Source organism: Lipotes vexillifer, unplaced genomic scaffold (genome assembly GCF_000442215.2).
Source record: "Lipotes vexillifer unplaced genomic scaffold, Lipotes_vexillifer_v1.1 scaffold640, whole genome shotgun sequence".
NCBI classification, from domain to species: Eukaryota; Metazoa; Chordata; class Mammalia; order Artiodactyla; family Lipotidae; genus Lipotes; species Lipotes vexillifer.
The window spans coordinates 1,579,941-1,592,365 of NW_006773138.1; the positions used below are offsets into that span (position 1 = coordinate 1,579,941).

General features: G+C 38.8%; 1 protein-coding gene across 3 annotated transcripts in view; it reads left to right on the forward strand.

Moving 5' to 3' along the window:
• PPME1 (protein phosphatase methylesterase 1) overlaps window positions 1–12,425 on the forward strand; it is a 79,766-nt gene that overhangs the window by 54,324 nt on the left and 13,017 nt on the right. For all 3 annotated transcript variants that reach the window (XM_007448091.1, XM_007448092.1, XM_007448093.1), the window contains exons 6-9: window positions 4–158; window positions 1,049–1,139; window positions 5,450–5,515; window positions 10,887–11,010. In XM_007448091.1, coding sequence (XP_007448153.1) covers window positions 4–158; window positions 1,049–1,139; window positions 5,450–5,515; window positions 10,887–11,010 — 436 coding nt within the window. The remainder of the gene's footprint in view (window positions 1–3; window positions 159–1,048; window positions 1,140–5,449; window positions 5,516–10,886; window positions 11,011–12,425) is intronic.

Genomic DNA, 12,425 nt, shown 5'->3' on the forward strand with positions numbered 1-12,425 from the left:
CAGAGATGTTGGCAATGTGGTTGAAGCCATGTATGGGGACCTTCCTCCTCCAATTATGCTCATTGGACATAGCATGGGTGGTGCTATTGCAGTCCACACAGCATCATCCAACCTGGTACCAAGCCTCTTGGGTCTGTGCATGATCGATGTTGTGGAAGGTAAGTTTTTTTAGTGCTGAGCAAATCAAAATCTTTGACTTACAGAAAACATCCATGGTAGATTATTGTCATTTTGTTTTTATTTATTATTGACTTCTCTCATCTCGAAGTATGTTCCTGTCTTTTATATCTTTTTTTTAATGTTATTTTGTGGCAGAGGCATTCCCAGTATTTTTTTATTGGGATACAATTGACATATAACTTTGCATTAGTTTCAGCTGTACAAAATAATGATTTGATATATGTATATATTGTGAAATGATCACCACAGTATGTCTAGTTAACATCTATCACCACACATAGATACGTATTTTTTTTCTTGTGATGAGAACTTTTAAGATCTATTCTCTTAGCAACTTTCAAATATGCAGTACAGTATTAACTATAGTCACCGTGCTGTATGTTACATCCCTAGGACTTATTTATTTTATAACTGGAAGTTCATACTTTTCACACCTTCACCCATTTTGCCCACACCCCACATTATGTAATAATTTTACATGTCATCAAAAACTCTTCATAAACATCTTTTATGGCTGCATAATATTTCAGTTGTATGTATGTCCCATAATTTTATTTAACATATAAAAAGAAACTGCCATGTCTTTTATGACCCAGCATCAGAAGTCACACTATTGCTCATATAAGTCAGCCAGCCCTATTCAGTGTGGAGGGACTGTTGAATACCAGGAGGCAAAAACCATTGGAGGCCGTCTTGGAAGCTGGCTATCACATCAGTCTTCTGAATTTTCTTAAACTGCTTCTTTTTTTTCCCCAAGTGCCACTTAATTCTGCTGTCATTGAGGGGAGCTGTATACAGTTGACACATTAAGTATAAATGCTCAGAATATCTTAAGTGCTGTGGTTAAAATTTTTTGTTTAACATCTAGGTACAGCCATGGATGCACTTAATAGCATGCAGAATTTCTTACGTGGTCGTCCTAAAACCTTCAAGTCTCTGGAGAATGCCGTTGAATGGAGGTAACCCACAAATCTATATTGTCTATATTTTAAATGTTAGATTGTAGCTTTCCTTTTTCATCAGCTCAAGCACCAAGTTGAAAGGAATATTTTAGTTCACATGCCTTAGCTTTATTGTAGTATCAGGTATGAAAACATTTACATAAGGAGCAGATTTTTAAAAAAATATTTTAAATGTTTCAGACTTGGCTCAGTTCTCTAAAACCCATCCTTTTTCCAACACACTATAGTACCTCCTAGAATCTTAATAATTATGGATCATCTGCTGTCTAACTGTTCCTATCTCTAAGGTGGGAGTTTGGACTAAATGAGATTCTAAGGCCTTTTCCATCTCTGATGCTCCATGACTCTAGATTCACTTTCTGTGTTCCAGAGAAGATGGAGAAACAGATGGTTGTGGGTTCCCTTTTCAGTTTTTATTTGGTTTTTGCATAAATAAAAACCCTTTGGCTAAATGGTTCTCATAAAAATTACTGACAAAATTGGCTATGGCTTCCACTTAAGTAAAGGCTGTTCAGTTATTAATTATACACTAATTCAACCAATTATTTGAATATTTATTAAATGCATTTATATTTTTTGAACACTTTGTGCTAAAGGGTAATGATTCAAAGATGAGTAAAGCACTGTCCCTCCCCCCAGGATATCAGTCTTGGGATAAAATATCTTCAATGTCCTGTCTTCCTACCTATCCCTCAAAATCCATTTCTAGTCCCCTCTCCAGAACCCTTCTTATAACTCCTACAAACCACCCAGGTCCCTCCTTCAGCAAAATTGCTAAAGACCTTTAAGTATGTATTATATTGTACTGTTTACCCCTTAAGTCTTCTAATCCTCCTTTAAGGGATACGCTTATATTGTTAATTTTCATTTCTGTCTTAATGCCCTTCCTGCATCATAAGGTCAGAAGCTATTCTCTATTTCTTTTGTACTTTCATATAGCATATAGCATACTGCTGGCTGCTTTAGCAGGCAGAATGTATCTGTTTACTGAGTCAGAGATATCAAGTGGAAATTAAGGACCTGGTAAATATATCCTGGGGATTCCTCCTAGGACAGAGGATCTCATGCCAAATATGGCTTGCCAGAATGATATTTGTGTTTGATATGGTTGCTTTTGCCTCCCCTGTTCACTACTGTGATGCAAGATGTACTCTTGGAAGCACCAAAAATCTCTCCATCTTGAGCAGCCACACTGAGAATGCGGCTGCTGCCAGCTCAACATGAACCTTGGGCACCCTGCCTGCTTCCCCAGTAACAGCTAGTGAGAAATTTATTCCAAATAACTTAAAATTTATTCAGTAAACATTTTTTTTTTAGTACCTAAGATGTGTCAGTGCCTGATCTAATGAATCAGGCTTAGTTCCTATCATTAAAAAACTGGGAACATACATACAAGTAAATGCATAAACACAATACAATGAAGAAGGTACAGAAGACAGGCACCCAAACCAGCCTGGGGGTCATGATGAACCTTTTGTTAAGGGGAGACAGAGTCTTGATTCTAGTGCCAGATGTAGGGTAGAATAGACATTCCACTTGTTGAATGTTAAAATGTTCTGGGTTCTATGAGAGCCACTGATTTCTAGACACTTTGAGCCTAAGAATCAGCAAGAATACAGTGAAGTTTTTGGTAATTTTGTTTTGTGTCTGCTGGATATCTGAATCAAGTTTATGACTCATGGCCATTTTGGTTATTCTAGATAATTTTTTTTTTAATTTAAAAAGGTGTTGAAATACAAGACCAATCTATTTAAGTTCAGTAAAGATTTAAAGCAAAGTGAATTTCTGCTTTTGCCCTCTTGGTCATCCAAATGAGAGGCAGTAGGGTGTAGTCATTAAGAGCCTGGGCTTTGAAATTTGAAAAAGAATAGATACAGGTATATGTATAACTGAATCACTTTGCTGTACACCTGAAACTAACACAACATTGTTAATCAACTATACCCCAATTTTAAAAGTTAAAAAAAAAAAAAAGAACCTGGGCTTTGAGGTCTGATATGGATTTGCATCTTGGTTCAACCACCTGGCTGTTCTGAGGAAAACAGAATAGGGGAAGGAGTGGGGAGTAGGGGTGATAATAAAAGTCAGAAATTGGTTAGGAAATAATTATAGTTGTAGGAAAGAGAGATGATGGTAATCATAGACTATGATGGCAACAGAGGAAGTTATGTGGTCATATTTGGAATGTATTTTGAAGGTAGAGCTGACAGAACTACCTTATGGATAGTGTGTTGGGAGAGGGGGTTGGGGGAGATGCAGTATTCAAGGATGACTTCTAGGTTTTTAGCCTAAGCAATTGGTGAATGGTAGAGACAAAGAGCAGCAGATTTGAGAGCAGGCAAGGGGCAGGGTATCAGGATTTTTGTTTGGATAAGCTGAAATGCTTATTATACATCTAAGTGAAAATGTTAAGTAGGCACTTGTATACACTAGTTAGAAGAGGTTGAGCTAGAGATAAATTGGAGAATCATCATCACATAGATAACATTTAAATCCAAAATATTGAATGCAGTCACCTAGTTGATAGAAAAAGATCCAAGAACTGAGCCTTGGGTTACTCTACAATATTGAGAGCTTGGGAAGGAAAGGAAGATCCAACAAAAGAAACTGAAAAGACACAGTTGGTGAGATAGAAGGAAAGCAAGAGAGCAGCATAGCAAGTGTTTATAGAAAGAAGGAGAGGGGATCTAGGTCGAATGCTGCTGAGAGACTAAAGACTAAGAAATGACCATTAGGATGGTCATTGGCATGATGGAGGTGACCTTGACAAAGGAAATCTCAGAAAGTGGGAGAATTAAAAACATGATATAAGTTGGGGATATTGGTTGAGGAAAGGATGGGAGATGACAAAGCGGAGAAAGCATGTAAGATAACTTTTTTGAGAAGTTTTGTTGTATAGGAGAGCAGAGAAATGGGGTAGTATCTAGAAGTGAATATGGGGTTGAAAATGTTTTTAAAGGCTAGAGAAGGTTTTTATTTTTATTTTTTGATGTGGATCAGTTAAAAAAATATTCATTCATTCATTAAAATTCATTCATTCATTTAGCTAGCTAGCTACCTGTGCTGGGATCTTTAGCTGCGGCATACAAACTCAGTTGTGGCACGTGGGACCTAGTTCCCTAACCAGGGATGGAACCCAGGCCCCCTGCATTGGGAGCGCAGAGTGTTAGCCACTGGACCACCAGGGAAGTCCCCTAGAGGATGTTTTTAAAGGATGTTTTATAGTATTCACTAGAGAAAAAAATAATGACATAAGAAAGAGACAGGATAAGTAAAGGAAATGAGGTCTTCATAAACAAGAGGGGATGGGAAACTAGTGCCCAACATTGGCCTTGAATAGGAACAGAGATATTTCACCTATTAAACAGTCTTCAAAGGCAGAGTATATGATTATAAATACTAGTGGATTTGTAGATTCAGTTTGTGGTAGAAAAACGACGTAGTAGTTCTGATTGCCTCTGTTTATCATTAAAATAAAAAAGTCATTATCTAAGGGGGGTACACTAAAATTTTATGTGATTTTTTGTTTGTTTGTTTTAAGCTGAAAAATGAGATTTGAAGAAATGTGTTCTTGTGGGCCTGCTTCAGGTGGTGTTTTCAGTTCCGCCTGGGACATGTAGTCTTTTTGCTTGGGCCTTAGGCAACTCTGAGAAGACTAATCTATATTTATAGAGTCAAAGCTCCTAAGTTCCATCATGGCATGTAAGACCCTCTAGGAGCTAGCCCCTGCATGCCTATCCTTATTCTGTCACACTACTCCTTTACTCTCCTCTGCTCCTCCTTGCACTCTGCCTTCTAAAATCATCATCCTGCTGACTTTTTCACATCACAGTGTCTTCATTCACAACGTGCCTTCTGCCTGTTTTGCTCTAACCACCAGCTTTTATCTTCCGCTTAACTTATCTTCAGTCTCAGTTTAGGCAAGACATTTGGGAAGCTTTCTCTAACCTCATTTAGAATAAAGTGGTTCCTTTGAACCTTGCCTTATTATATTAAAATTATTTGTTGTGTTTCTTTCCCCCACTGAATTATGTGCTTCTTGAGCACAGGCCTGGCACATAGTATCCTACTGGTAAATATTTGCAGAACTGAAGTGATTTTAATGCCTTTACTTAATTTTTACTGCTTGGCTTATAGCCATAATAACCAAGTGGGAAGTAGTGGTAGTCTCCATGGTAAGCTACATTGGTAACCACACCTTTTTAGTAGATCGCACAGGATCTGCAGAATTACTGATTTGACCCTGGTGACATGATAAGATGGATGCTGAATAACCTCCTCTCTCCTGTCTCACTTTTCTCTTCTAGTGTGAAGAGTGGCCAGATTCGAAATCTGGAGTCTGCCCGTGTCTCAATGGTTGGCCAAGTCAAACAGTAGGTCTTATTTTGCCCCCTTAGGCTGGTTAGAGGCTGAAACATGGTGAGGGATTTACAGATTGCTTTTATTGTCATATACCTATTCTACCATCTTGGTGAATGCCTTCATTATTTTAGATAATTTTTATAAGTGAGCTCATTAGGGCCAGCTATATAGATTTTCTTTTTCTCTTTCTTCTTTTTTGAAGAAATCCCAAAGCCAAATAATGTCTTCTATATAATACTGGATTACCTTATTAGCACAACTGTAGGTGTTAAAAGGTGAAGAATACCAGAGAAAGGACGTTAAATTAAGTGTTCACTCTAGTGCTGGCAGCTATGGTTTCATTATTTTTTTTTGACATCTTTATTGGAGTATAATTGCTTTACAATGGTGTGTTAGTCTCTGCTGTATAACAAAGTGAATCAGCTATAAGTTTACATATATCCCCATATCTCCTTTCTCTTGCGTCTCCCTCCCACCCCCCCATCCCACCCCTCTAGGTGGTCACAAAGCACCGAGCTGATCTCCCTGTGCTATGCGGCTGCTTCCCACTAGCTATCTATTTTACATTTGGTAGCGTATATATGTCCATGTCACTCTCTCACTTTGTCCCAGCTTACCTTTCCCACTCCCTGTGTCCTCAAGTCCATTCTCTATGTCTGCATCTTTATTCCTGTCCTGCCCCTAGGTTCTTCAGAGCCATTTTTTTTTAAAGATTCCATATATATGTGTTAGCATATGGTATTTGTTTTTCTCTTTCTGACTTACTTCACTCTGTATGACAGACTCTAGGTCCATCCACCTCACTGCCAATAGTTCTATTTCATTTCTTTTTATGGCTGAGTAATACTCCATTGTATATATGTGCCACATCTTCTTTATCCATTCATCTGTCAGTGGACACTTAGGTTGCTTCCATGTCCTGGCTATTGTAAATAGTGCTGCAGTGAACAGTGTGTTACATGTCTCTTTTTGAATTATGGTTTTCTCAGGGTATATGCCCAGTAGTGGCATTGCTGGGTCGTATGGTAGTTTTATTTTTAGTTTTTTAAGGAAACTCCATACTGTTCTCCATAGTGGCTGTATCAGTTTACATTCCCACCAACAGTGTAAGAGGGTTCCCTTTTCTCCACACCCTCTCCAGCATTTATTGTTTGTAGATTTTTTGATGATGGCCATTCTGACCGGTGTAAGGTGATAGATACCTCATTGTAGTTTTGTTTTTAATTTATTTATTTTTGACTGCGTTGGGTCTTCGTTGCTGCACATGGACTTTCTCTAGTGGTGGTGAGTGGGGGCTACTCTTTGTTGCAGTGCGTGGGCCTCATTGGGGTGGCTTCTCTTGTTGCGGAGCCCGGGCTCTAGGCACGCGAGCTTCAGTAGTTGTGTCATGTGGGCTCAGTAGTTGTGGCTCGCGGGCTGTAGAGCGCAGGCTCAGTAGTTGTGGCACATGGGCTTAGTTGCTCCGCGGCATGTGGGATCTTCCCAGACCAGGGCTTGAACCTGTATTCCCTGCATTGGCAGGCAGATTCTTAACCACTGTGCCACCAGGGAAGCCCTCATTGTAGTTTTGATTTGCATTTCACGAATGATTAGTGATGTTGAGTGTTCTTTCATGTGTTTGTTGCCAATCTGTATATCTTCTTGGGAGAAATGTCTTTTTAGGTCTTCTGCCCATTTTTGGATTGGGTTGTTTTTTTTGATATTGGGCTGCATGAGCTGCTTGTATATTTTGGAGATTAATCCTTTGTCAGTTGCTTCATTTACAAATATTTTCTCCCATTCTGAGGGTTGTCTTTTCATCTTGTTTATGGTTTCCTTTGCTGTGCAAAAGCTTTTAAGTCTCATTAGGTCCCATTTGTTTATTTTGTTGTTGTTGTTGTTTTTTGTTTGTTTGTTTGTTTGCGGTACACGGGCCTCTCACTGTTGTGGTCTCTCCCGCTGCAGAGCACAGGCTCTGGACGTGCAGGCTCAGTGGCCATGGCTCACGGGCCTAGCCGCTTCGCGGCATGTGGGGATCTTTCCGGACAGGGGCATGAACCCGAGTCCCCTGCATCGGCAGGTAGACTCTCAACCACTGCACCACCAGGGAAGCCCTATTTTTGTTTTTATTTCCATTTCTTTAGAAGGTGGGTCAAAAAGGACCTTGCTGTGATTTATGGCATAAAGTGTTCTGCCTGTTTTCTTCTAAGAGTTTGATAGTGTCTGGCCTTATATTTAGGTCTTTAATCCATTTTGAGTTTATTTGTGTATGGTGTTAGAAAGTGTTCTAATTTCATTCTTTTACACGTAGCTGTCCAGTTTTCCCAGCCCCACTTATTGAAGAGGCTGTCTTTTCTCCATTGTATATTCTTGCCTCCTTTATCAAAGATGAGGTGGCCATATCTGTGTGGGTTTATCTCTGGGCTTTCTGTCCTGTTCCATTGATCTATATTTCTGTTTTTGTGCCAGTATATGGTTTTATTCTGATAAGAGTCTCCTTCTAAGCCAAACCTGGTTGTAAGGAAATTATATTATAAAAGCTTTGGCATAGCCTGAGTGAAAGCCAGATTTTAAGGGTGAGCTAAGATTATTTAGCCCCATTGATCCTCCTAGATAGGGTTACATCATTCCTGGGTATTGCTGTATAGTCACAAAATAAACTTTAGGTAAATTGGGAAAATGTTGCCCACCAGGACAAACAGCACAAGAGTTGATGAAAATGATAATGGCATTATTGAATGCCTGCTATTTGCCAGGCACTGTGCAAGGTATTTTATATACACTATGTAAAATTTAAAACCTTGTGTAATGGAAATCTTTCAAACATACACAAGTAGAATAATATAATGAACCTCAGTGTACCCATTGCCCATCTTCAACAGTTATGAACTCATGGACAGTCTTGTTTCATCTGTGCCCCTATTTATTTCCCCTAAGGACAAAATATATTGAAAGAAATTTCAGATAAACATAATTTCCTCTGTAAGATTTTGGTATGCTCTAAAACGTAAGGACACTTTAAGCACAGTCACAAGACTGCTGTCACACCTAAAAAAATTAACAGTTCCTTAATATCATCAAACCAGAATTATAATAGGGTAAATACATAGCAATTGATTGATAAATCTCTTAAGTATCTTTAATCTATAGGTTCCACTTCTCTCTCTCTCTTTTTTTTTTTTCCTGGCAGTTTATTCGTTGAGGAAACCTAGTTGTTTGCCCTTTAGAACTTCCCACAATCTGGATTTGCTGATTGATTCCTCAAGGTGTAATTTAACATGTTCCTTTATTCCCCGTATTTTCTGTAAATTGTTAGATCAGAGGTTTGATCAATCTTAGGTTTGTTTGTTGTTGTTTTTTTTTTCATTTGTTTGCAAGTATAGGTGATATGGTACACTGCCATCAGGAGGCACATAATGGTCTGGTTGTCTCTTGTTTTTTTAATGTTAGTAGCTGTTGATGATCACTACCTAGATTCATTCATTCATTCATTTGCACTATCTCATTTAATCCTTACCATACCTCTTCAAGGTAACTATCGTTTTATAGGGGAGGAAATGGAAGTTCAGAAAGGTAAAGTGACTTTCCCGGGATCACTAGCTAATAAATGATAGAGCTCATATTCAAATTCCCGTGTATTTGACTTCGAGGCCTATATTATGGATTTTATATCCATAATATAAAAAGGGAAAGGGAAATTTGCGTAGTAATATCTGGCAGGCACAATGCAGAGGTTTTAAATAAGCTGTGAGGCTGATCACTTTTCATTGCTTAAATATTTTGAGATCTGACTTGTCTAAGCAGTGGTAAAGCATTTTGAAAGGGAGTTAATTTACATGGCTTGTATGCAGGTAGTTTGCTGATTTGTAAATTTTTACTTCACGTGGTGTTTTCTCTAAATATGTAAACCTATGTATGTAAGCGTCTGTGTGTTTTAATTGTGACATAGATATCCGCTGGAACCTTCTTGCCCTTCTTGATCTAGGTATAATTCTCTTGAACCTCTCATTCCACTCCCGAAGCACATGTTGTTTCTTTGATACTTTGACCTAGATGTGAAACTTGACACCCTAAGTTCCTAAGAAAACCCCCACTTAACAAAACACTTGTGAACATACAGGTCACTGAAGGTTTGGTAGAGGAGACAGAGAAGGAGAAGTTATTCTTAAAAATCCACCACTGAAGCTTGACTGACCCTTGAATTTATCCCAGTCTCTTTTTGTCTTGCTTGTTCTCTCTCCTTTCCTCCTTTCTCTCTACCTTTTCAAGGGCAAAATAACATTATCATGCAGAGCAGACCTTGGCCCTAGCTGCTGCATAGGCTGTTGAGGTTTTACCTTTAACACTTGTCGATGCGTTTTTTTCCGAGTTCTCTTTAAAAGGAATTATGGTACCGGCTGTTCCTATAATAATTTTTCTACCTAATTACATAATAGAGATAATATTTTTAGATGAAAAACAACAATAATTGGTTGCATCAGATGTGCTGATCTCTAAGGTTTATCTGGCCCTGGTTATTGTTTTTTTAATCTATTTTTTATTAATTAATTAATTTTTATTTTTGGCTGCATTGGGTCTTCATTGCTGCACACGGGCTTTCTCTAGTTGCATTGAGCAAGGGCTACTCTTCGTTGTGGTGCGCAGGCTTCTCATTGCAGTGGCTTCTCATTGCAGAGCATGGGCTTCAGTAGTTGGAGCACGCAGGCTCAGCAGTTGTGGCTTGCAGTCTCTAGAGCGCAGGTTCAGTAGTTGTGGTGCACGGGCCTAGTTGCTCCATGGCATGTGTGATCTTCCTGGACCAGGGCTCAAGCCCATGTCCCCTGCATTGGCAGGCAGACTCTCAACCACTACACCACCAGTGGCCCTGGTTACTGTAATTGCCAGTTTCTGTCAGCTCATTTAAAGTGGGGGCCCTTTACCAATCTGTTTGAGCCTTGTTCTACTACAGGCAGGGTACAGTAGAAAAGCACTATGCTTTAGAGTTAATTGGGCCTGGATCTGCCTCCCAGCTTCATCCACTCATGAGCTAAGTGATCCTGGACAATTTTTTTAACTCTTCAGAGCACTTTATGGGATTGCTATGAGGATTATATAAGATAACGCCAATAAAACTCTTGTCACCATGCCTCAGGAAATGGTTACTCCCTTCTGTGGGTCAGTATTGCTGCAGGAACTGGAAACCAGCCCTTGGAGTATAGTCAAACATTGGTGATGACTTTCACAGTCCTGGTCAACTTTTGTACATTTTAAAATGCACGTTTTTCACACCCTCCTTCTCCCAGGAGCACTGTTAAGTTAAACTAATATTTGATTATAAAAGGCCATAAATATCAGCATCTCTAAGGTAATTTGTGTGTAGAAGAGAGGTGTGTGATAACACTTTTTTTTTTAAAAAAAACATAGGTGTGAAGGAATTACAAGTCCAGAAGGCTCAAAATCTATAGTAGAAGGAATCATAGAGGAAGAAGAAGAAGACGAAGAAGGAAGTGAGTCATTAAACAAAAGGAAAAAGGAAGATGACATGGAGGTGGGTGAAAGCCTGAATACACTTGGAAGGATGGGTTAGGGAATGGTTCAAAAGTGTGTAAGGTGCAATAGGGAGGTAACATTGTTCTTTTTGTCCATCGTTAGATATTTTAGGAGACGAAGATACCATCGTAATAAGATACTTAGATTAACTGTAAGATATAAAGCACTGTTGATGGCTCTGACAAATTGGAACATAAAACTTACAGTATGTACCCCTACCCTCAAGCAGACTGCTTTCTCATCAGGCCCTTTCTCACCTCTGTACTTCTGTTCCTGTGATTTATCTCATGAGAAAATCCCATTTCATACCAGTCTACCCTAAACTTATCCAGATCCTGCCCATCTTTCAGGGTGTATCTCCTTGGGGAAGCTTTCTGACCCCAGCTTATATTAGTCCCTCTGCAGTACAGCACTGAGAGCCTGTAGGACACTCCTTAGCACTTTCTTTTCTGAAGTTGTGACCAAGTCATAGAACTGATTTTCATAAGCCACATTCAAAATATTATGGTTTTCTTATAGTCATCCCTGGAATGCAGATTCAGTATCCTCTAATAACATAAGAATTGTCTCCCAACAAAAATAACCTATGTATTTTGAGGGCAGGAACTGATGTTCTGTGTGAATTTCCTTCAGCGTATAGCTCAGGGTTGTGTGCATAGTGAGTGTTCTGTAAGAACTTGCTGAGCAACTGATTTCAGGACACCAGTGGGAAGGGGTGCTTTTTCTGGGAAATGATGAGTGAGTGTGAGCCATAGACTTTCTGGGATGGATTATGAACATCTTACTAATGACAGGGAATTAGTAAGATGTTACTAATCTTACTTATGTATACTTGGTGTATACCACATATTCCTTTGCATTTGGAGATGCTAGTGTTAGCAAGGAGGAGGGTGCATTTTTTTTAAACAGTATTTTTAATTTAATGAGGATCTTCTTGTCATCCTTAAGATCAATAATACTTTGTACCTCTTTGGAGTTTACAAAATTATAAATAATGCATGATCAGTTTGCCCTCCAACACTCTGTGAGGCAAGGGGAGACCTTTTCTCACATGTTAACACTATAGAAACTGAGACTCAGAGATGAAGAGATTTGTTCAGGGTAATCAAGTAGTGTTTAGTAGATTTGAGACTGATACAAACTATCAGTTACGTTTTACCTTTTATGTGCTAGGATCTATACTGAATGCTTACATTAATATCTCTAGTTCTCATTTTACCTCTGCATTGTAGATATTAACACTGTTTTACAACTCAGATGCAGATACTTGCTTATGGACACATATAAATCTTAGTGCTAAAACACATCTAGATCCTCTGATTTTTAATTCCAACTCATTTTTTCCTTATAATTTTTTTATAGGGCCTATTGTATGGGGTTTTATGAACTCCAGCAGTTTTTTTAGGAGGACAA